Source organism: Zonotrichia albicollis, chromosome 3, assembly GCF_047830755.1.
Source record: "Zonotrichia albicollis isolate bZonAlb1 chromosome 3, bZonAlb1.hap1, whole genome shotgun sequence".
NCBI lineage: Eukaryota > Metazoa > Chordata > Aves > Passeriformes > Passerellidae > Zonotrichia > Zonotrichia albicollis.
In genome coordinates, this window is record NC_133821.1 from 1,243,650 (window position 1) to 1,266,750 (window position 23,101).

Here is a 23,101-nt window from a genome sequence, read left to right on the forward strand (position 1 = left end):
TCCAGGGATGGGGCAGTCCCACAACACCTTCACATTTCCATCATCCTATTTATCCGAGAATTTCCCAGGCTACATCTCTGGAATCTTCCATGGCAAGAGTCAAACTGTGCCCAGCAAAGCACCTTGGGTCCTCTTGGTGGGGAAAGGGAACCTTTCCCAGCTGGTACCTGGTTGTGGTGGGTATATCCAGCATCCCTCCCCCTGTCCTGGGGCAGCTGGGATGAGAAGTCCTTGGACAGCTGGGATGAGAAATCCTGGCCCAAAAGAGCTCCCCAGACTGCAGGGGTGAGGTCACTGCCACATCCCTTGAGAGGACAGTGAGCTGTGTCTGTCGTGGGACAGAGGGGTGATGTCCCTGCCTGGCTCGGGTTGAGGAGGGTGCCTGGTCCATCAGAAGTGGCATGGAAGGGCTGGAGAGGGAGCAGGGAGTTGGGAGCAGGGACGCAGAGAAGATCCATCACTTACCACGTCCACCTTCACCACTGCATCGGAATTCTGCCGTCCCGGGATGGAAGGGAACAGAGAGAGGGAGAGCAGGTTAAGGACACACCCTCAGCTGAGTGCAAATCATCATTCCCAGGGTGATTTGGGTGGGAAGGGACCTGAAAGTTCATCTCATCCCACTCCCTGCCATGGGCAGGGACACCTCCCACTATCCCAGGTTGCTCCAAGCCCCATCCAACCTGGCTTTGGACACTTCCAGGGCTCCAGGGGCAGGCACAGCTTCTCTGGGAATTCCATCCCAGCCTCTCTCCACCCTCCCAGGAAACAATTCCTAATTCCCAAGATCCCATCCAGCCCTGTCCTCTGGCACTGGAAACCATTCCCTGTGTCCTGTCCCTCCATGTCTTGTCCCCATTCCATCCCCAGGTCTCCTGGAGCCCCTTCAGGTCCTGCAAGGGGCTCTGAGCTCTCCCTGGATCCTTCTCCTCTCCAGGTGAGCATCCCCAGTTCTTCCAGCCTTGCTCCAGAGCAGAGGGGCTCCAGCTCTTGGAGCATCTTGGCAGGAATCTGTTTTTGTGGAGGAAGCTCTGGAGCAGAAGGGCGGGAGAAGGAGTCGAAATTCCCATTCTGGGCACAAAAATGGGCACAGGCACACTGCCTCCGCAATTCAGGCTGAAATCCTTCAGAAATCTGTAATTCCATGAGGAAGGAGGTGCTGCCACACAGATACTCACAGCTTCCAGCTTCACCATCGTATCCATCTTCTTGATGGGGACCTCAGGTTCCATGTTGACCACGATCTCCCCTGTGGGGCGAGAGCGATGGGCCCTGCTGGTCATGGCCAGGTAGCCGTTGAGGTGTTTGGCTGGACAGAGGACAGAAAAGGAGAAAGAACAAGGGAGAGGGACAGTGTAGAGGAGAAACCAACAGTTCAGGTGAGATTCTACAGGATTCAGGTCAGAAAGTGAGAATTTAGGCAAGATTTTACAGGATTCAGGCCAGAAAGTGAGAGTTCAGGTGAGATCCTACAGGATTAAGGCTAGAAATTGAGAGTTCAGGTGACATCTTACAGGATTCAGGCCAGAAATTGAGCTCGGGTGAGATGCTACAGGATTCAGCCCAGAAACCAAGAGCGTAGGTGAGATCCCACAGGATTCAGGCCAGAAAGTTAGAATTTAGGCAAGATGTTCCAAGATTCAGGTTGGGAACTGAGATTTCAAGTGAGATCCCACAGAATTCATGCCAGAAACTGGGAGTTCAGTTGAGATCCTACAGGATTCAGGCCAGAAATTAATCTCTGGTGAGATCCTACAGGATTTAGGCCAGAGCACAGTGGGACCACCTTGTTTGGAGCAGTGGAAATGAGCACGGAGCCTCCAGCAGGACCAAAATCCCACCAAAGAGCAAAGGAAGGTGGAAGAAAAGCAGCAAATATCCAAAGGAGAAGAGGCAGAGAAGATTGTCCTGAAAGCCTCTGCTGGCTCAGACACAGCCCCTGGTCCAGGTTGAGGGATTAAGAATGGGATCCTGCTGGAAAGGGCAGTAGGGATTAGGAATGGGATCAGACTGGAAAGAGTGGAAGGGATTAGGAATGGGATCATATTGGGAAGGGGAGCATGAATTATGAGTGTGGCCAAATCCTGTCCCATTCCTGAGGAACATCTGGGGACTTAAACTCTGAAGATGCAGAGATGTTGGAAGTGAACCTTGTTGGAGCTTAGGGTATAGGCAACATATTTTTGTTTATTTTTAGAAGTTTTGATTTTTAGGAGAACACTGCTTTTAATCTTTGTTTATGGAGAAAGTTTCTAAGACTTTGGGATGAATTGAAATTTATGAGTGTGTAAAATAGATAGTAGGAATTTGTAAGTGTGTAAAATGGATAGTTTATTGTAAGATAAGAAACAGAGTTTTGGATTTTTAGTATGGAGGTGGGTAGGAGCTAAGGTGAAGGATTTTGGGTCTTGTTTGATCTCCTTTGCATTTTTAATTTATTCTGTTTTCTTATAGCATTGGGAGTATAAAGTGATTGGTTAGAAAGAATCAGAATGTAGATATGTAGGTAAACAAATAATTAGTCATTGGTAGAAAAGTAGAAATAAAGTACGTTTTAAGAATAAGTTAAATAAAATAGTTTTTAAAGACTTTAAATTTGTGTGTTTTGTAAATTTTAGTGGTTTTTTTTAATATGCTAAGTCTAAGATGTAAATAGTGTATATAAATATATAGTGCATAGATAGATATATCCATATAGGTAGATATATAGATATATAGTGTATATATAAATAGTGTATAGAATTTTTAATTAGAGAAAAATAAACAATAATTTGAGAATCAAAAGACTAAAAATCCTATTTGTTTTTCACTTTTACCACAAAAAATTTTAGGGCCGTCCTCACACCACTTGGAACCACAAAACTGCTGAAGTTGGGGTTTTCTTGGAGTTCTGGACCCAAAACCAGAATTTCTGTGGGTTAGCCAACCATCTCATGGTCTCACAGCCCATCCCACCTCCCTCTTTTCCCCACGGATGACCCAGACCAGTTAGGGTTTTCTTAGAGTTCTGGATCCAAAACCAGAAATTCTGCAGGTAAGCCAACCATCTCATGGTCTCACAGCCCATCCCACCTCCCTCTTCTCCCCGTGGACATCCCAGACCAGGTCCCTGTGTCCCAATCCTGGTACCTGCCATGTTCCACTGCTGGGCTTTCTTGTCGGGCGGGCGGTAGATGAACTTGCGGAGGGAGCTGACGGTGTGGGAGCCCACCAGGGTGTAGCGCCCGAAGGCGCGGCAGTCCACCACGCGGATGTTCAGGGGCGGGTGCAGCAGCTCGTTCTCAGGGAGATCCTGGAGAGCAGGACAGGGACGGTCATCAGGGAATGGGAGTGCGTGGTTTGGGGGTTGGGAAAGGCAGGTGGGATTGGGAATGGGATTGTGCTGGGAAGGGGAGTAGGGGTTAGGAATGGGATCATATTGGGAAGGGAGTAGGGATTAGGAATGGGATTGTGCTGGGGAGTAGGGATTAGGAATGGGATCGTGCTGGGAAGGGCAGTAGGGGTTAGGGATGGGATCATATTGGGGAGGGAGTAGGGATTAGGAATGGGATTGTGCTGGGGAGTAGGGATTAGGAATGGGACCGTACTGGGAAGGGCAGTAGGGATTAGGAATGGGATCAGAGTGGGAAGGGAGTAGGGATTAGGAATGGGATTGTGCTGGGGAGTAGGGATTAGGAATGGGATCATATTGGGAAGGGAGTAGGGATTAGGAATGGGATTGTGCTGGGAAGGGCAGTAGGGGTTAGGAATGGGATTGTATTGGGGAGTATGGATTAGGAATGGGATCATGCTGGGGAGAAGGGGTTAGGAATGGAATCCTGCTGGAAAAGGCAGTAGGGATTAGGAATGGGATCAGAGTGAGAAGAATGGTCAGGATCAGGAATGGGATCACACTGGGAAAAATAGTAGGGATTAGGAATGGGATCAGAGTGGGAAGAATGGTCAGGATCAGGAATGGGATCACACTGGGAAAAACAGTAGAGATTAGGAATGGGATCATACTGGGGAGTAGGGATTAGGAATGGGATCAGACTGGGAAAAACAGTAGAGATTAGGAATGGGGTCATGCTCAGAAGGAAAAAGGGGATTGGGAATGGGATCATACTGGGAAGGGCAATAGGAATCAGGAATGGGATCCTGCTGGGAAGGGCAGTAGGGATTAGGAATGGGATCATGCTGGGAAAAACAGTAGAGATTAGGAATGGGATCATACTGGGGAGTAGGCATTAGGAATGGAATCTTGCTGGGCAGTTAGGATTAGGAATGGGATCATGCTGGGAAGGGCAGTAGAGATTAGGAATGGGATCATGCTGGGAAGGGCAGTAGGGACCAGAACTGGGATCATGCTGAAGGAAGAAGCCCTGAGCTGCTCCAGAAATATGTGGCTTGGGAGCTCTCAGGTGAAGGAATGGTGTCCGTGTGCTCTATTGTTTTGGGAAAACTGGAGTAAAGGGCTTGGAGCCATGGTGGGCTCCAGAAATTCTGGGTTCCAGCTGAGGGATCAGAGGGAAGGGCCACACTCACCACCTCGAACCACTTGACCAAAGTGCTGAAGTTGGGGTTTTTCTTGTAGTTCTGGATCAGGGCAGACTGGACGCCCTTCCCAGCACACTCGATGTCCACACGGGGTCGGTCCACCTGGGCCAGGTTCACTCTCTTCAGGTCCCTGAGGCCCCAGAACAAGATCTAGGGCACGAGGAGGAGGAGGGAGCATGTGAATGTGAGAGGGATGATCCCTGGGAACTGGTTCTCCATGGAAAGGGATCCCACTGCTGATGTCATCACAGGGCAGTGGTGGATCCCTGAGGTGTCTCCTCCTGACACCCTGCAGCCCAAAGTCTCCAGCCTGCTGCCCTTGGCTTTTCTCCTTTTCTGGCCTTTTCCTGCCCCTGGGAACCCAGCTCTATCCATCTGTGGTGGCTCTGGATCCAGCACTGCCATCACTTTGTCCCTATGGGATCAGTGTCATGGAGGAAACTTCCCTATCCCTATCTGGGATAACAGACTGCCACCATCCAGAATTCCCCAAAACTGAGATTTCCGCAACTCCTTATACCCCATGGCTGTATTCAAATTGTGAGAAACATTTATTGTGATGCAAACGTGCGGAAAACCAGGGCCAAAATCTATCTGGAGACCTGGTCAGTGGCACCTCACCTGAGCAGAGACACTTTCACCCAGGGCTGAGATGTGCCCTGAACACCTCTGTGGGCATTGCCTGGGTCATGGATGGCCACCAGGATCTCCAAGGGACACATCACAGAATCATGGAAACACTTGGAAAAGCCCTCCAGGACCATTGAGTCCAATCTGTGACCTGTCCCCACCTTGTCCCCAGCCCAGAACACTGAGTGCCACATCCAGGCCTTCCTTGGACACCTCTAGGGATGGGCACTTGCACTCCAAACCTTCCCTGGGCTGCCCCTGCCAAGACCTGACCACCCTTTCCATGCAGAAATCCCTCCTGATGTCCAACCTGCCCTGGCCCAGCCTGAGGCCATTTCCCCTTGTCCTGTCCCTGTTCCCTGGCTGTCCCCTCCTGTCAGGGATTTGTGCAGAGCCACAAGGTCCCCCCTGAGCCTCCTTTTCTCCAGGCTGAGCCCCTTCCCAGCTCCCTCAGCCCCTCCTAGGGCTCCATTCCCTTCCCAGCTCCCTCAGCCCCTCCTGGGGCTCCATTCCCATCCCAGCTCCATTCCCTTCCCTGGACACGCTCCAGCCCCTCCAGGTCTCTCCTGGCAGGAGGGGCCCAGAGCTGCCCCCAGCACTGGAGGTGCCCCAGCAGTGCCAGCACAGGGGATGTGCCCACACTATTTTGGATACAAAATTCTCTTTTAGATATCCATGGATACACAAGGGTCTTCCCATCCTTGTCGCCTGAGGTTGATGGGACGGAGAACACCTGAGCTATGGGATTACTTTGGGAGCAGATGATCCAGCTCCATGTCCATCTCTAACATTCCCTGAGCTGCATCTCAGCCCAGGTGCTGCTCACTCACTGTCTAGCCCAGGTTTGACAGCAAGGAATGATCCAATTCCCTGAGTTTCCTGGATTTTTTAGGGATGCTGCAGCCTGGTTCCCAGAACAGCCACCATGGACAGATCCTTGACTCCCAGTTCCCTTCTACCCTTCCAACACCCTTGGAGATGTTATCCTGCTCCACAATGCTCCACATGGACATTGGTTACCTCCACTCTGTATCTGCTCAGCACTGGCCGAATTCCCAGCGGCACCGGCAGGATGGGACCTCGGTCCATGTCCGTGGGGCCGTCGATGGGGGGCAGGTCTGATTTACCCCCAGGGCCGATCTGGAAGAGATGGATCACAGGTTAGGATCTGCTCCTCTGAGCTGCTGGGAAGCAGTTTTTGGTCCTTCTCAAAGAATTGTGGAATCAGAGATTGGTTTGTGTTGGAAGGGACCTCAAATATCAGCTCATTCCAAACCCTGCCACTGATTCCAGAGGGAGTTTGGCCATGTCTCAGCTGGATCATCTGGTCCCAGTTGTTGGATCTGGGGTGTCTCAGAGGGCTGAGAGCCCAGGGCAGGAGCTTTGGGAAGAGGAAATCACAGGAGCAGAAGGTGGTGGGAGTTCCACACAGAACAGTCCCCAGAGCAATCCAAATTTCTCAGCCCACCAATGCAGCCCATCCCAGGGCTGTTCCACCCTGGAATTGCATCTGCAGGGCTGTGTGTGAGGAAATGGAGATGTGGTCCTAGAGCTCAACCCAGAGCAGGTTTAAGGTCCCATTTCCAGCCCAGGGCTCAGTAAAGAACAAATATCACAGGTGAGCTATTCCCTCAGTCCAAGGAAAACTAGAAGGAAAGGGCTTGGATGAGCACCTGCCCTGGCAGAAAAGGAGGTGGGAAAAGCATTTCAGTGGATGGAACACGAGGCACAAAAGTGGAAGAATTTAACTCTGGTACTGCCCCCTGCCATGCGGTTGGAATTCAATGGTCTTTAAAGTCCATGCCACCTTTCCAGGTGGCTCCAAGCCCCATCCCACCTGGCCTTGGACCTTTCCAGATGTCTCTGATGAGCAACAAGTGGTTGATCATCCAAGGGGAAATACAAGGGTCCAGCAGACCAATGACCAGGCGAATAGGGGGGCAGTTTTTCCTGGTTATTCAGTTACCCAATTCTCTGTAAGTTAACCCCTCTCCCTTCCAACCCTACATCCATTCTTTCCCATCCCTTTGTCCCACTGGTACCTGGAGCAGCTCGAAGGCAGCCAGCAGGTCCCCGGCTGTGGCGTTGCCGCGGTAGATCTGGTAATATTCCAGCTGCGGTGGGAAGCGTGGCGGGCAGTACTCCTCATCTGACATCTTCACCACTGGCTTGGCAAATGTCCGGCCCATGAAGTCGGCTTTTCCCTAGGGAAAGAACCATTGGGGTTGAGGTTCCAACATGGGAATTCTAAATTTAGCCCTGTGGTTCTCTCCAGGAGAATTTGAGGTTCGGAATCCAACATGAGAATTCCAAAAGTAGCCCCATGGTTCTCTCCAGGAGCACTTGGGGTTGGGGGTCCAACATGAGAATTCCAAGATTAGCTCTGTGGTTCTCCTCAGGATCACTTGGAGTTGGGGATCCAACATGGGAATTCCAAATTGAGCCCCATGGTTCTCCCCAAAAGCACTTGGGGTTGGGAATCCAACATGGGAATTCCAAAATCAGCCCTGTGAATCTCCCCAGGAGCACTTGGGTTTGGGGATCCAGCATGAAAATTCCAAAATTTGCCCTGTGGTTCTCCTCCAGGGCACTTGGGATTGGGGATCCAGCACAAAAATTCCAAATTAACCCTGCAATTCTCTCCATTGTGGTCGAAACAGGAATGGGATCAATACTCTGGCCTTGGGATGCCAAAGCTCAGGGAAAACTTTCAGTCCTGACTCCTTGAAGGAGGTTTGGGACAGCTGAATGTTGGGACAGCAAGGAGACCAGGGACGAGCACTTTTCCCAAATGGAAACCCTCCTTGGCTACAGCCTCTTTCTTCCCTCTCCAAAAACAAGATTCATCTAAGATTCATGAGCAGTAGAGGCTCCGTGGGAGATTTGGAAGGAGCATTCTCCATGGATCAGGGAAAAACTCCCCAAATCCTCTGCCTCCAAATCTGGAGAGATCCTGGCATCCAAACCACGCACAATTCCCTGGGATTTTCTCACCACAGTGTCCTGATCGTAGATCTCGATGACGATGATGGGAGGGTCATCCCGCATCTCGTGAGCTTCCCCGTACAGCTCCACGTTGTCGAACACCAGGAGCTGGTCCCAGGTCGGGCACAGGGTCTCATTGAGAACCTGGGGAAATGGGAGAGATTCCTACTGCTCCAGGAATGGACCAGGATCCTGGGAAAGGGTGGCAGGTGGGGTTGCTGTGTGTTTTTTGGATTGGGAATCACCCAGGGATTCTTCTGAGGAAGAAAATCCAATCGCAGATGAGCAGAGCTGGGTTATTCCCAGGCTTCCTAAAGCTTGGCAACCCTCGGACTGGGAAGGGAAGACTAAAAAATCACTTTAATATGACCCAGTTCTGCCTAAACTGGCAGGAAATCACTGGGAAACACAAGGAATCATAGAGAATCGTGGGGAATTGCAGCCACCAGGATGTGGGACATAAATTGGGAATGCGCTCCTGGGGAGAGATCTCCTGGAAACCAGCAGTGCCCAGTTCCAGAGCTGCTGGGCTCCTCCCACCACAGGAGCCCAGGACCAGCCTGATCCTCACTGATGGGATCTGTGCCACGGGAACTTGCAGAGCCAGCCATCCCCACACCCCCAGGAATGCCAGGAATGTTCACCTCGGTGCACTGGCTCTGGGAGATGAAGAAGACCCGAGCGAAGGGATCCGAGAGGCCGCTGCTGTCGGCTGCGAACAAACTCCTGGCTTGGTACATGTGGGCTCGCAGCTGGAACACCTGTTTCTCTGGAAGAGAGAGGGAGTGGGATGGGATGGGATGGGATGGGATGGGATGGCCTCTGGGATCCTGTCCATATATAGATGCTCGTGTTGAATCATAACTTTAAAGGGTTAAGATTTTAGCTGAGGGTTAGAACTAGTTCATATTGAAGTTAGATGCACCAACGATAGGTTAATGATTATTAGATGCTTAAGCTAAAGCTAATTGTTATATCATGAGCTCGTTTGTAGAAGGAAGTGGAGCGAGTGAATCATTATGGGAACATACTGTGTTGGGAAGGATGAAAATATGACAAGAAAGTCTCACAGATATGCATGCTTAGCAGAAGGATTTTTTGAACCTGTAGAATCTGAAGAAGTAATAGAGATGGAAGCAAGTTTTGATCTAGAAGAAAAGAATTGCTGAGCCTGTCTTACTGGATAACCAAGGAGCCAAAGGGTGTGAGAGTTAGAAGGGTTTTTATGGCTTAGAGCAAAGGATAAACCCATCTCAAACAAGATGTTTTTACCAAGCGGAAAAATAGCACAGGCAAACAAGATTGTCAATGTAGAAAAAAGGTCCCAGAATTTTCCACTGCAAAAACACTGAAAAACAACTTCTAGCTTAAACTGTAATGTACTAACTTTTAATGGTTGGAGAACAGTGACATGAATATCGTAATTATAGTAGTTATGATAGGCTATAGGTAAAAGTTAAGGTATAGATTTGTTCTACTGTATTAAGATGCTCAGCAAAGAAAAGTATATAATGCATTGTAACCAAAATTAAGGTATATAATGCATTGTAACCTAAACTAAGGGTTTCCAGGCCTGTCTGCAGCTGGAGCTGACATCTGTAGGCACAGGCTCTGCCACCCACGACCCTGGACTGCTGTGACATCTTGGATACAATAAACTGTATTTTGGAGAGCTGCCTGGAGTCCCACATCCCTCATTCTGGCTCTTACAGTGGCGCCCAACGTGGGGCATCATTAGCAAGAGTCTGAATGAGGAATGCGAGTCTCCAGGCCTGCTGCAGCTGGAGCTGACAGCTGCATGCACAGACTCTGCCACCCACAACCTGGACTGCTGTAACATCTTGGATACCATAAATTCCATTTTGAAGAGCTGCCTGAAGTCCTGCATCCCTCATTCTGGCTCTTACTGTGGCGCCCAACGTGGGGCACTATTAGTAAGAGCCTGAATGAGGGATGTGTTTCTGCAGGCCTGTCTGCAGCTGGAGCTGACAGCTGTGGGCACAGGCTCTGCCACCTGCGACCCTGGACTGCTGTAATGCCTTGGATACAATAAACTGCATTTTGAAGAGCTGCCTGGAGTCCTGCATCTCTCATTTAAGCTTTTACAGTGGCACCCAAGGTGAGGCACCATTAGTAAGAGCCTGAATGAGGGATGTGGGTCTCCAGGCCTGTCTGCAGCTGGAGCTGACAGCTGTGGGCACAGGCTCTGTCACCCATGACCCTGGACTGCTGTGACACTTGGATAAAATAAACTGCATTTTGGAGAGTTGCCTGGAGTCCCACATCCCTCATTTAAGCTTTTACAGTGGCGCCCAATGTGAGGTGCCATTAGTAAGAGCCTGAATGAGGGATGTGTTTCTGCAGGACTGCCTGCAGCTGGAGCTGACAGCTGCATGCACAGACTCTGCCACCCACAACCTGGACTGCTGTAACATCTTGGATACCATAAATTCCATTTTGAAGAGCTGCCTGAAGTCCTGCATCCCTCATTCTGGCTCTTACTGTGGCGCCCAACGTGGGGCACTATTAGTAAGAGCCTGAATGAGGGATGTGTTTCTGCAGGCCTGTCTGCAGCTGGAGCTGACAGCTGTGGGCACAGGCTCTGCCACCTGCGACCCTGGACTGCTGTAATGCCTTGGATACAATAAACTGCATTTTGAAGAGCTGCCTGGAGTCCTGCATCTCTCATTTAAGCTTTTACAGTGGCACCCAAGGTGAGGCACCATTAGCAAGAGCCTGAATGAGGGATGTGGGTCTCCAGGCCAGCCTGCAGCTGGAGCTGACAGCTGTGGGCGCAGGCTCTGCCACCACAACCCTGGACTGCTGTAACATCTTGGATGTAATAGACTCCATTTTGAACAGCTGCCTGGAGTCCCACATCCCTCATTTCGGCTCTTACTCTACTGAAATCAGTAGAATAATGCCCAGCCCCTGGACTCTGTGTCAATCCATCATGAAGCAGGGGAGTTTGAATTGTGCCAGAGGGTCACAGAGACTTGACGAAGACCTTGCTGACTTCATCCCTGGGACCACTGACACAATTCTAGACCATTGACCCAATTCAAGAGAAGAACTGCACACTCGTGAAGGACTAATAACCTCATCTTAATACAAAGTGGCGATGGGGGGTGCTGGGGTTGTGCATATGTATTCATTTGGGAAATCAATAGAATGCAAAAATCCTTGTGGGGTGCGATCACGCATTTTGGGGACAACCTCCTTACTGCCCGCCAGCGTAATAAACACACCACTTTCTACCTTTGACTAATTAGAGAGTCTTTGTCCGTGATTTTTGGTTTTAATGATTCAGTATCCCCATTCATCTGTTTAGCCCAGAAATATTTTTTGCACCTTTAAGATTGGTTCTGAAGGCCAAGGTGGGGAAGAAGAAGTGTTCAATTTGTTTTCAGACACTGCGCTCACTCCTCCACATTCCTGCTCCTGGACTGTGCTGTCTGCGGGTGGACAGACAGCAGGACAGAGCTCTCCTTTGCCTTTAGTTAGTTTTCAGCTAGTTGAGGCAAAGTTCCCTGGACTGTGGTTTTTTCTTTTCTTTGGAGCTGTTTAAACCTGCTCTGGACTGAACACCCAGAGGAGCACCAGCAGCTCCACCAGCGGCCCACTGGGCTGGGCCTGGTCCGTGGTATTTGCAGTGCCAGAGGGACTGATAAGAGACTGAGTGAGCTGAGCTACAGCCCACAGAGGGACTTTCTGAGTCTGTCATCTCTTTTGGAGCAGTTTTATTGTTTGATATTGTTCATTCTTTGTGTGCTGGTTAATGCTTTGCCTGTTAAATAAATTTTTTTTTCCACTTTTTTCCAAGGAAATATTTTCCTGAACTGAATGGGGGAGGGGCCACTTAAATCTGCTTTCTAGAGGAAGCCCCTTTGGAGGTTCCCTCCTAGCTTTGTCCTAAACCAGGACAGAGCCCATCCAAGGCAAGTCTCAGGAGCCTGGATTTGCTTATGGCTGAAGGATCTCGAATCAAAGCATGAATCCCAAATGGATATGGAATTTCCTTGGCATCCTGCTTGTTGTGTGCACAATGCAAACTCTGAACAGGATTGATATGAGGGGGCACAATTCCCACCCCCATCTCTCATGGCACAACTGGAATGATGTCTCCCTTAGCTCCTGGAAGCCCTTGGAGCAGGGGGTGTCCAGCCAGGCTCCCTCCCACCCCCTCCATGCCCCATCCCATGGGAACTCCTTACTGGTGTACAGGAGGCTGATGGGTGGGAAGGAGGGCAGGTTTTGTCCTCGGGGGGTTTTCTTCTCCTCGAATCCACAGGGGAGGCCACTCAGGAAGTCCTTGCGCTGCTTGTTGAGGCCCAGCCACAGGTAGATCTCCATCTTGGCCTGGACTGTCCAGCCAGCAGGGCCAAAGCCCCTCTTCCCGGGGAGCTGAGCACAGGGAATGGAAGAGTTCACATGGATATCGGGAATATGGACAGACAGACCCCTCTTGGAACACCCAACCTCTTTGGGGCATTGTGCTGCTGTTCCTTAAACCCAAGGATCCTTTGGGATCGTGACACTGCTCTGGCTCAGGCATTGTCCTCTTCCCACTCTGGTTTCATTTTCTAGAGTTTCTTAGGTTGGAAATGCAAGGTGTGGCTGGGGGTGTGTATTCTATTTTCCATCTGTCAGAGACAGGGCAGTTATCCTCTGTTCATTGGGCAGTTTTCATTATCACTTCCACAACCAGTCCTCCCTCCAGGAGGTCTCTTCTGTTCATGGGCCATTCATTATTCATTATCTTCTGTTAATGGGCCAGTGAGTGTCCCTGCATGGCTGATAAAATTCCATCACCCTATTGGGAGATGCTCCACCCAGGGGGAGGAGCCAAGCATTCCTACCTGGATACAATCTGACTTTTGGAACATCACAGCAGCCTTTGCCTGCTGCATTCCCAGAGGAGCAGCTTTCTTCTCCCCTGCATTCCCAGAAGGAGCCCAGGCCCATCTCCAGCAGCCCTGGAGCTGCAGAGGAAAACTCCCCCCTTGTGCAGGATCCCTGCTGCAGCAGAACCACAGCTGAGCCACCGTGGAATGGGACTGTGCCACCACCCTGGTACACAGGGGGTCAGGGCCTATTCTGACTCTGTCAGTGTTGTTTTGTATTATTTTATTTTATTTTATTTTATTTTATTTTATTTTATTTTATTTTATTTTATTTTATTTTATTTTATTTTATTTTATTTTCTACCTTAATAAAGAATTGTTATTCCGGCTCCCATATCTTTGCCTGAGAGCCCTTTAATTTCAAAATTACAATAATTCAGAGGGAGGGGGTTAGCACTCTCTATTTTCAGGGGAGGCTCTTGCCTTCCTTAGCAGACATCCTTCTTTTCAAACCATGACACTAAGCCAGAAATTCTCTGAATTTCCAGCTGGATCAAACACCTCCCTCTTTCCAAACATTTCCCACTTACCAGAACTGGGTAAGGTCAGTGCCTCACCCTCCCTAGGAGCCGATTTCCACCCCGACCAGCAGAGTATGGATCACATTTCTCCAGTATTCAAACCCCATAAAAAATGGATACAACACTCTCATCCTCATCTCCCAAATTCCCTCCTCTTGGCTGCAGCTCCCTTGGGCCAGTGGAATCCTCACCTTGAGGAAAACCGTCTTCACTTTGGCGCAGTCCTTGCCCATCTCCTCGTCCACGATGGAGTACAGGATGTCCTTGGAAGGGATGCGGGCGTAGGCGATGCGCTTGTTGTTGCTCATCATCCAGATGAAAACGTCGGGAATCGTGTGCTGGGGCTGGGAATGCCACAGGAGAGCCCCATCAGTGCCCCAGCTCCAACCACTGAGGCACTGGTGGGGCTGGAGAGCTGCTGGAGGCAAATCCAACAGATTCCATGGAAGGTGGATTTGTCTGTAGCCACAATGGGGGCACTGGAATTGTTTGGAGATTCCCACTCCAAAAAAACTGCTCAGAGCTAAGCCCATCAGGAAAAGAACTGGGATTTACTGTCGCTGTAAGGTAGAAAAATTATAAAAGAAAGGCCTCATAAAATCAGACTGGCTTTGTTAGATCTAACTTTGTCAAGCTGGCACTTTGCAAGTTCCCATGTGAAAACAATCCTGGTGTGAAAGTTTGTTAACATAACAATCAATTCCTGGGCGAAAAACAAGATTCCAACAGCAACAAATTCCTGGTGGCACCTGCATAAACATTAAATCTATCCCATGAAAATCGGTGAAGAAAATATGTAAATAATTTAAGAATAATAATTTAAGAATAATAATTTCAATAAATTAAGAGATTTGATGGACAAGTAAAATATCTTTTACTAACCAATAAAGTAATTGGCAAAAAAAGCTCCTAAAAAATTGGACTCACAATCGAGGTCTGTAAAACTGTATAAAAATGAGTTATGTGAATAATGAATTCGCTTTTTCCGATTTTTTTTGGCATGAATAAAATGGAGTCTTGTGGTTGGGACTGAAGGTACTAGAGATGATAGTTTGTGTTTAGATTTAGGTGTTTGTTGTTTTTTTATTAATGTTATAGTTTCACAGCTATGAGCTCTGTAGTTTTTTATTAGAAAGGTATAAAATGGCTAACTATTTTTTGTTATAAGGTCTTATAAGGTTAAACTATATAATTAAGAAATGATACCTAAATTATTTTCTCTTTTAATCTAATAACTGATCACACAAAGTCTGTAATGTGGACTTTTCTGTTTAATTACAAAATACCACTTAAACTCATGAAGAATAAGGAAGAAAAAGGTAAAGAAGAACAATTTGTTTTCCTCTTAAAACCTCCATTTTGCTTTATATTTATTATTATATTCTAAAATCCCAAACTCGAAGTTTTCCACCTTGTGATATCACACACTTCTATCCGACTACACACCTGTAATCTCAGTGCTAACAATTTATTTTGGAAACCTTCTTTACAGCCTTGGGTTAAATGCAGTGTTCTCTTGTGGGTTTGCGCCTTTCAGCACAGAAAGTTTGAAATTCTTAATATCTAGAGTTTCAATAGAGTCTCGTGTTATTTATGCCAATAATTTATGTTGGTTATAAGTTTAAAAATATATAAATTGGGCATAAAAGACTGAAGGTTTTTGTTCTCTCCTCCTGGTGGACTTAGGGAGGGGAGGGCAGCGGCCGTTCCTCATCCCTTTGTAGGGAAGAGGTTCCCAGTCTGGACTGGGCCCCTCACTCCTCACATCTGGGCTGGGTCAGGACCAAGAAATGCCTGGCTGAAACCAGGGATGGAACTGGGAGTTTTCCATGGGAATTGGAAGCAGGAGGTGGAACAGCTGCAGCTCCAGGGAGGGACAAGAACTCCCTGTGAGCCAGTCCTAAACTGGAAAAATGTCATGGGAACATTCTGAAGTCTAAAGGGCTCCAGGAGAGCTGGGGAGGGACTGGAGACAAGGGATGGAGGGACAGGAGCCAGGGAATGGCTCCCACTGCCAGAGGGGAGGACTGGATTGGATCTTGGGAGCTAGGGATTGTTCCCTGGCAGGGTGGGGAGAGGCAGGGCTGGAATTCCCAGAGAAGCTGTGGTTGCCCCTGGATCCCTGGCAGTGTCCAAGGCCAGGTAGGACACTGGGGCTTGGAGCACCCTGGGACAGTGGAAGGTGCTGAGGTTGGATCTGGATGGAATTTCAAATCCCTTCCCACCTAAACCAGTCTGGAATTTAATGTGTCAGCTTCCAATTCCTGATTTCCCAGGGATTCACAGGATCCCTTCACAGCTGGGACTGGCTGAAACATCTCCAGCTCTGCTGTGGGAAGACCCAGCTCTGTCCCTGCCTGGGAAACTCTTAAATTTCTTTTACATCAGTTTGTTCCCACCCATGAGTGCACAGGGATCATGGGGCAGCTCATGGACTTGGAATGGCTCCTTGCAGAGGCACTTCTCCTGATCTTGGAGGTCTCTATCCATCCATCCATCCATGGAGCCATCCATGGAGCCATCCATCATCCCTCCATGGAGCCATCCATCCATCCATCCATCCATCCATGGAGCCATCCATCCATCCATCCATCCATCTATCCATCCATCTATCCATCCATCTATCCATCCATCCATCCCTCCCTCCCTCCCTCCCTCCCTCCCTCCATTCCATATCATCCATTCCATATCATCCATCCATTCCATCCCATCCCAGATTTCTATCTCCACAAGCTGCCCCAGCCAGACCCACCTCTGCCTGTGAGGGACCCACCTCGTCTGCCAGGAACCGCAGCTTCTGCAGGAAGTTCTGCACCAGCTTCAGCTTGTCCTTCATGGTGTTCCTCTTGACCTGGGAGCGCAGGGTCGTGGCCTGCTGGGCCATGTTCTCCTGTGGACACAGCCGGGACATCAGGACACAGCTTGGACCGAGAAAAGGCACCTCAATCCCACCACATCAGGGTGGACATCTTCAGAAACCCATAAAGGTGTCACCTGAGCTTGGAGAATTTTGGGGTGGCTTAAAGAAAATGTTGCCCTGTTCTTCTAAAATTCTTCTAAGCCTTTCGATGTTTACATTTTTGTAATGGACTTTCTCACACATTTTTCATGTAAATAATTATTTGTTTTCATTCCTTTCTGGAGGAGGAGAGAGTTGATGGACTGTTGGTTTGACCAGTGTGGTTGGAGAGGTGGCAATTTCATCCTCCAATTCATGGCCACTTTTGAAATTCTATAAATATTGGAGTTCAGAAATAAGCTGCCCCTTTTTTGCCTTGGACATATCAGAGTGCAAGTGTCATTCATTTTGTGTCATATTGTGATAGGAGGGTGCCTCACCCACTATCACCCAGCACGTGACTCTTGGAGCTTCCATGTGAACATGGAGAATTTAACAATTCCTGGCTCTTGAGGATGCAGCTGGCCACTGGAGTTGGTGACCTTGGCCATGCCAGCTGGAGAAGCCACCAGTCCTTGTCAAGTTCTCCTGAACATCCTTGGCAAGGAGCAGGGCCACCAACCCCAGACCTCCATCCCTGGAGCAGCTCTGCCTTGTGTGGTTCCCAAAATCACCCCAAATCTCTGTCCCAGGGGCAGTTCTGCTCTGAAAGGATTCCCAAAATCACCCCAAATCTCTGTCTCTAGGGCAGCTGTGCTTTTTGGGGTTTACAAAAGTCACCTCAAACATCTGCCCCTGGAGCAGCTCTATTTTTTGGGGTTCCCAAAATCACACCTAAATCTCTGTCCCTGGAGCAGGTCCACTCTTAAAGGGCTCCCAAAATCACCCCCAAACCTCTGTCCCTGGGGCACCTGTGCTTTTTGGGGTTCCCAAAATCACCCCCAAACCTCTGTCCCTGGGGCACCTGTGCTTTTTGGGGTTCCCAAAATCACCCCAAACCTCTGTCTATGGGGCAGCTCTGCTCTGTAGGGCTCCCAAAATCACCACAAACCTCTTTCCCTGGAGCAGCTCTGTTTTTCTGAAAGGGATCCCCAAATCACCCGAAAACTGTCCCTGGAGCAGCTCTGCTCTGTGGGGTTCCCAAATTTACCTTTCCAGCTCTGTGCTCCCAAATTTCTTTTCAGCGTCTGATGTAGGGGAGCCAGCAGAGTCCCAAGTGACACCTGGGACTTGCCTGAGACCCAGGTGGCCCTTGGGGTCAGAATTAAACCCCAAACCCCTGACCTACAGGGACTGGAAACCAGCATGTCCATGAACAAAATTCCTGCCCCTGATCAGGAATCCTCCTCTGCTTTTCCCAAAAATTCTCTGAACAACCCATACCAGGGCCTGCCCACCCTGCCAGGGAACAATTCCTAATTCCCAATATCTTTCTGCCATTCCCTGTGTCCTGTCCCTCCATGCCTTGTCCCCAATCCCTCCCAGCTCTACTGGAGCTCCTTTAGGGATCGGATCTCGCTCACCAGCTCCCTCATGCAGGATTTGAGCCTCTCCCGGTCCAGCCTGGTGCGGGATGAGTGGTGCTGGTCCTTGTCAGCCAAGGTCAGGAATCGCCTGTGGGAAAAGGTGATTCCCATGGGAATCCTTCCCAAGGTTCCCTTCCCACCCCACCAGTGTGGCCATATCCCTGCAGAATGCTCAAATTCCTGCCAATCCCCACAAAACTGTGAATGAGAGGCTGGTTTTGCACTGCAGACTCAGAGTCAGGAAGGGACAGTCGGTGTCATCAGGTGTCACCAGGTGTCACCCAGAATTCCCAAAATTCACAGAATTCACAGAGTCAACAGGTTGGAAGAGACCTTCAAGATCATTGAGTCCAACCCAGCCCCAACACTTGCGCTAAACCCTGGCACCTAGTGCCACATCCAGGCTTTGTTAAACACATCCAGGGATGGTGACTCCATCACCTCCCCCATGAAACCCAAAATTCCCAGAATTCACAGAATTACTGGGTTGGAAGAGACATCCAAGACCATCAAGTCCAAGGCAGCCCCAACACCACAACTAAACCCTGGCACGCAGTGCCACATCCAGGGTTCTCCTAAACACATCCAGGGATAGTGACTCCACCACCTCCCCGGTCTCAGGGAATTCCCAAAATTCCCAGAATTTCCACAATTTACAGAATTACTGGGTTGAAAGAGACCTTCAAGATCATCAAGTCCAACCCATTCTCAACACCTCAACTAAACCCTGGCACCCAGTGCCACACCCAGGCTTTGTTAAACACACCCAGGGATGGGGACTCCACCAGCTCCTTGGTCCCCAGGAATTCCAAAAATTCCCAAAATTCCCAGAATTTCCACAATTCACAGAATCACTGGGTTGAAAGAGACCTTCAAGATCATCAAGTCCAACCCATTCCCAACACCTCAACTCAACCCTGGCACCCAGTGCCACACCGAGGTTTTGTTAAACACACCCAGGGATGGGGACTACAGCACTTCCCTGGGCAGAACATTCCAGAACTTTATTACTCTTTCTGTAAAGAACTTTTTCCTAATATCCAGCCTAAATTTCCCTTGGTGCAGCTCAAGGCTGTGTCCTCTGGTTCTGTCAGTTCCTGGAGAAGGAGCCCAACCCCACATGAACACAGCCACCTTTCAGGCCACCAGCCTGTGGGGGCCACAGGACTGAGGTGTCTCCCCCTGCTTTGGGTGTTTGGGGTGCAAGATGGAAGCACCAAAAGATCCAGCATGATGCCAGTGTCAGGGAATGTCATTGTCCTATCATCTCCAGGACAGGGCATAGTGAGGTGACGTCCCCCTGGGAGCAGGGACCTGCACAGTGTCACCTTCCCATGCGTCACTCACAGGCAGCCACTGCTGAGCTCCTCCAGGACCCCGCGGAGCCGGCGCTCCGGGTGTGGCTTCTCCGTCTTGATCATCTCCTGTACGTCATTGAGGCCCTCTTCCTGTGGCACCAACGGGGACAGTGTGAGGGACAGGGGGCTGGGAACCGCCTGGGATCACCTGGGGTCATCTGGGTGGGATGGGAATCACCTGGGAATCATTTGGGATCACCTGAGCTGGGAACAATCTGGGGAGCACCTGGGCTGGGAATACCTGGGATCGCCAGAGCTGGACTGGTGATCACCTGGGTTTTCCTGGGTTCATCTAGGATCACCTGGGCTGGGCTGGAAATGCCTGGGATCGCCTGGGAATCACTTGGGATCACCTGGGATCACCTGGGCTGGGAACTACCTGAGATCGCCTGGGATCACCTGGGCTGTGCTGGGCATCACCTGGGATCACCTGGGCTGGGCTGGAAATACCTGGGATCACCTGGTAATCACTTGGGATCACCTGGGATCACCTGGGGATGACCTGGGCTGGGCATCACCTGGGATCATCTGGGATTACCTGGGCTGGGAACCAACTGTAGATCAGCTGGGCTGGGCATCACCTGGGATCACTTGATCTGGGAATCACCTGGGATCATCTGGGATTACCTGGGCTGGGCTGAGCTGGGAACCACCTGGCCTCCCCACCCTCACAGGGAAGAATTCCATGCCAATATCTTGCCCAAATCTCCCCTTTCCCAGTTTGTACCCATTCCCTGCATCCTGTGCCTCCATGTTTGTCCCCAATCCCTCTCCAGCTCTCCTGGAGCTCCTTTAGGCTCTGGAAGGGGCTCTGAGCTCTCCCCGGAGCTTTCCCTTCTCTGGCTCTGCCACATGAGTGCTTCACCCCTCCAGCCCAGGTGACACAGCCTCCCCACCCCTGCTCCCTTTTGTGGGGACATCTGGGTCTGACCCTCAGAATTCTCAAGGAGCTGCTGGAATTTGATGATTCCTCACTGGGAATGTTTGCCTTATCAAGCACTGTCTACCCCTGCTTTGCTTTTCCCTGGCTGTGGCTGTGCCTGGTGCCAGCCCCGTGTCCCAGCAGTGTCCCCTTGTCCCTCCACCCCTTCCTGTCCACCCCTGTCCACCCCTGACCAGCTTGTCCGCGATCTTGTCCATGATGTTGGCGTTGTAGAGCCGGCGCCGCTGGTCCTGCCACCAGCTCCGGATGTAGATGCAGGGCTTCTTCTCCAGGTAGGGCAGGTAGAAGTAATTCCTGCAAGAGGAGGCAGGAGAGACACTCCATGAAGGTGCCAATCCTGGCCTGGAGCAGCCCCCGTCCCACCCCTCAGCCAGGAGGCAATGCAGTGGTGGGAAGGGAGATATGGGGGATCAAGAGTGGGAAGGAGGCGGCCTCAGCTGCATCCTGAAGAGCAGAGGCTCAGTTTTTCCCGAGGCCATTCCCAATTCCAGGCCCAGGATGGATGGGTGCAGTGCCATGGGGCTGCCCCATCTATACTGGGAGTGTCCAAGGCCGGGTTGGATGGGGTTTGGAGTAATCTGGGATGTGGCAGCAGCTCTCTGGTCATAGAGAGCAGCAGACAAATTTCCCAGGCATGGTTCTGGGAAAAGGCTGTGAGAAGATTAGAGAAAAGGATGATAAACAATTCTTATCTTAACCTGCAGCACCTGGTGTTTGTGCATATGTGGGATATGTTATGGAGATTTGTTTACCAAAGCGTGGTTTCTTAATTAACCAATGGTGATGGTGTTTAGATTGAAGGACAAATCAAGTCCAGCTTTGGACTAGGACTCACCTGGGATCAGCTGGGTGTATCATAACTGTCTATAAAAACATTGAATTTCTAAATAAAGATTAATGGAACGGAGGCTCTGTTTTTCCCAGGGCCATTCCCAAAGCCAGGATGGATGGGTGCAGTGACCAGGGGCTGCCCCATCCATCCTGGGAGTGTCCAAGGCTGGGTTGGGTGGGGTTTGGAGCAATCTGGGATATGGCAGCAGCTCTCTGGTCATAGAGAGCAGCAGACAAATTTCCCAGGCATAGTTGTGAGAAAAATCTATGAGAAGATCAGAGAAAAGAATGAGAAACAATTCTTATCTTAACCTGCAGCACCTGGTGTTTGTGCATATGTGGGATATGTTATGGAGATTTGTTTCCCAAAAGGTGGTTTCTTAATTAGCCAATGGTGATGGTGTCTAGATTGAAGGACAAATCAAGTCCAGCTTTGGACTAGGAATCACCTGGGATCACCTGGGTGTACCATAATTTCTATAAAAGCAATGAGTTTCTTAATAAAGATTAATGAATTAATAAGCCAATGGTGATGGTGTTTAGATCGAAGGACCAATCAAGTCCAGCTGTATCATAGCTGTCTATAAAAACAATGAGTTTCTTAATAAAGATTAATGGAACAGAGGCTCCATTTTTCCCAAAGCCATTCCCAAAGCCAGGATGGATGGTGCAGTGCCCAGGGGCTGCCCCATCCATCCTGGGAGCATCCAAGGCTGGGTTGGACAGTGTTTGGAGCAATCTGGTGTGTGGCAGCAGCTCTGTGGCCACAGAGAGCAACAGATGACTTTCCCAGGCATTGTTCTGTGAGGAAACATGAAGAAAGGCCATGAGAAGATCAGAGAAAAGACTGATAAACCATCCTTATCTTAACCTGCTGCACCTGGTGTTTGTGAACATAGGGAATATTTTATGGAGATATGTTTACCAAAGGGTAAACACCAGTTAATTAGCCACTGGTGATGGTGTTTTAATTAAAGGACCAATCAAGTCCAGCTTTGGACAAGGAATCACCTGGGATCGCCTGGGTGCATTGTAACTGTCTATAAAAGAAATGAGTTTCTTAATAAAGACTAATGGAATGGAGGCTCTGTTTTTCCCAAGGCCATCCTGGGAGAAAGGGGAATACTGCTGCACCTGCCCCATCCATCCTCGCAGTGTCCAAGGCCAGTTTGGATGGGGTTTGGAGCAATCTGGGATGTGGCAGCAGCTCTGTGGCCACAGAGAGCAACAGATGACTTTCCCAGGCATTGTTCTGTGTGAAAACATGAAGAAAGGCTGTGAGAAGATCAGAGAAAAGAATGATAAACAATTCTTATCTTAACCTGCTGCACCTGGTGTTTGTGCATATGTGGGATATGTTATGGAGATTTGTTTACCAAAAGGTGTTTCCTAATTAGCCAATGGTGATGGTGTTTAGATTGAAGGACCAATCAGGTCCAGCTGTATCATAACTGTCTATAAAAGCATTGAGTTTCTTAATAAAGATTAATCTGTAATCATGGAGTCTATGCTAATTATTACCCGACCAGGTAATACTGAGACAGTGGGATGTGTTGGGGCTGGAACTGGACAATCTTTAAGATCCCTTTCCACCCAAACCATCCTGGGATTCTGGAACCTCCCAATTGCTCCAAGCCCTGCCCAACCTGTCCATGGAACAGCCGAAGGAAGGGTGATCCACACTTTTGGAATGCTGGCCGTGAGCCAGGATCCAGCACCTAGAAAGGGGAATTGTGCTCTGCTGCACCTGGAAAGGGAATCCTGCTGCTCCTGGGATCCCCAGGAGACACATCCAGCTCCAGCCCTTCCCGGCTGTTCCCACCAGATGTCAGCAGAGCCCCGTGTTTGAGCAGGGTGGGGGACAGCTGCCAGAGGATGGAGATTTTTGGATAAACAGAGTGGGAGAGGCCCCAAAAAAATTGGAACTTCTATTTTCCCCTTGGGATTCAGCTGGAGAAGGAGGTGAGG

At 49.7% G+C, this 23,101-nt stretch overlaps 1 protein-coding gene across 6 annotated transcripts in view; it reads right to left on the bottom strand.

The window, feature by feature from the left end:
- Positions 1–23,101, bottom strand: part of OTOF (otoferlin) — a 123,768-nt gene that overhangs the window by 23,199 nt on the left and 77,468 nt on the right. For 4 of the 6 annotated variants that reach the window (XR_012579313.1, XM_074536345.1, XM_074536348.1 and 1 more), the window contains 14 exons: positions 20,476–20,596; positions 19,349–19,449; positions 17,999–18,089; positions 16,350–16,466; positions 13,768–13,920; positions 12,366–12,555; positions 8,796–8,920; positions 8,161–8,295; positions 7,209–7,370; positions 6,187–6,306; positions 4,525–4,686; positions 3,130–3,292; positions 1,179–1,309; positions 466–495 (listed from right to left, as the gene is read on the bottom strand). Coding sequence is in view for 5 of the 6 variants with exons in the window: in XM_074536345.1 (XP_074392446.1) it covers positions 466–495; positions 1,179–1,309; positions 3,130–3,292; positions 4,525–4,686; positions 6,187–6,306; positions 7,209–7,370; positions 8,161–8,295; positions 8,796–8,920; positions 12,366–12,555; positions 13,768–13,920; positions 16,350–16,466; positions 17,999–18,089; positions 19,349–19,449; positions 20,476–20,596 (1,801 nt within the window). In the remaining variant the exon portion in view is untranslated. The remainder of the gene's footprint in view (positions 1–465; positions 496–1,178; positions 1,310–3,129; positions 3,293–4,524; positions 4,687–6,186; positions 6,307–7,208; positions 7,371–8,160; positions 8,296–8,795; positions 8,921–12,365; positions 12,556–13,767; positions 13,921–16,349; positions 16,467–17,998; positions 18,090–19,348; positions 19,450–20,475; positions 20,597–23,101) is intronic. The other 2 variants (XM_074536346.1, XM_074536349.1) reach the window with 1 other exon arrangement.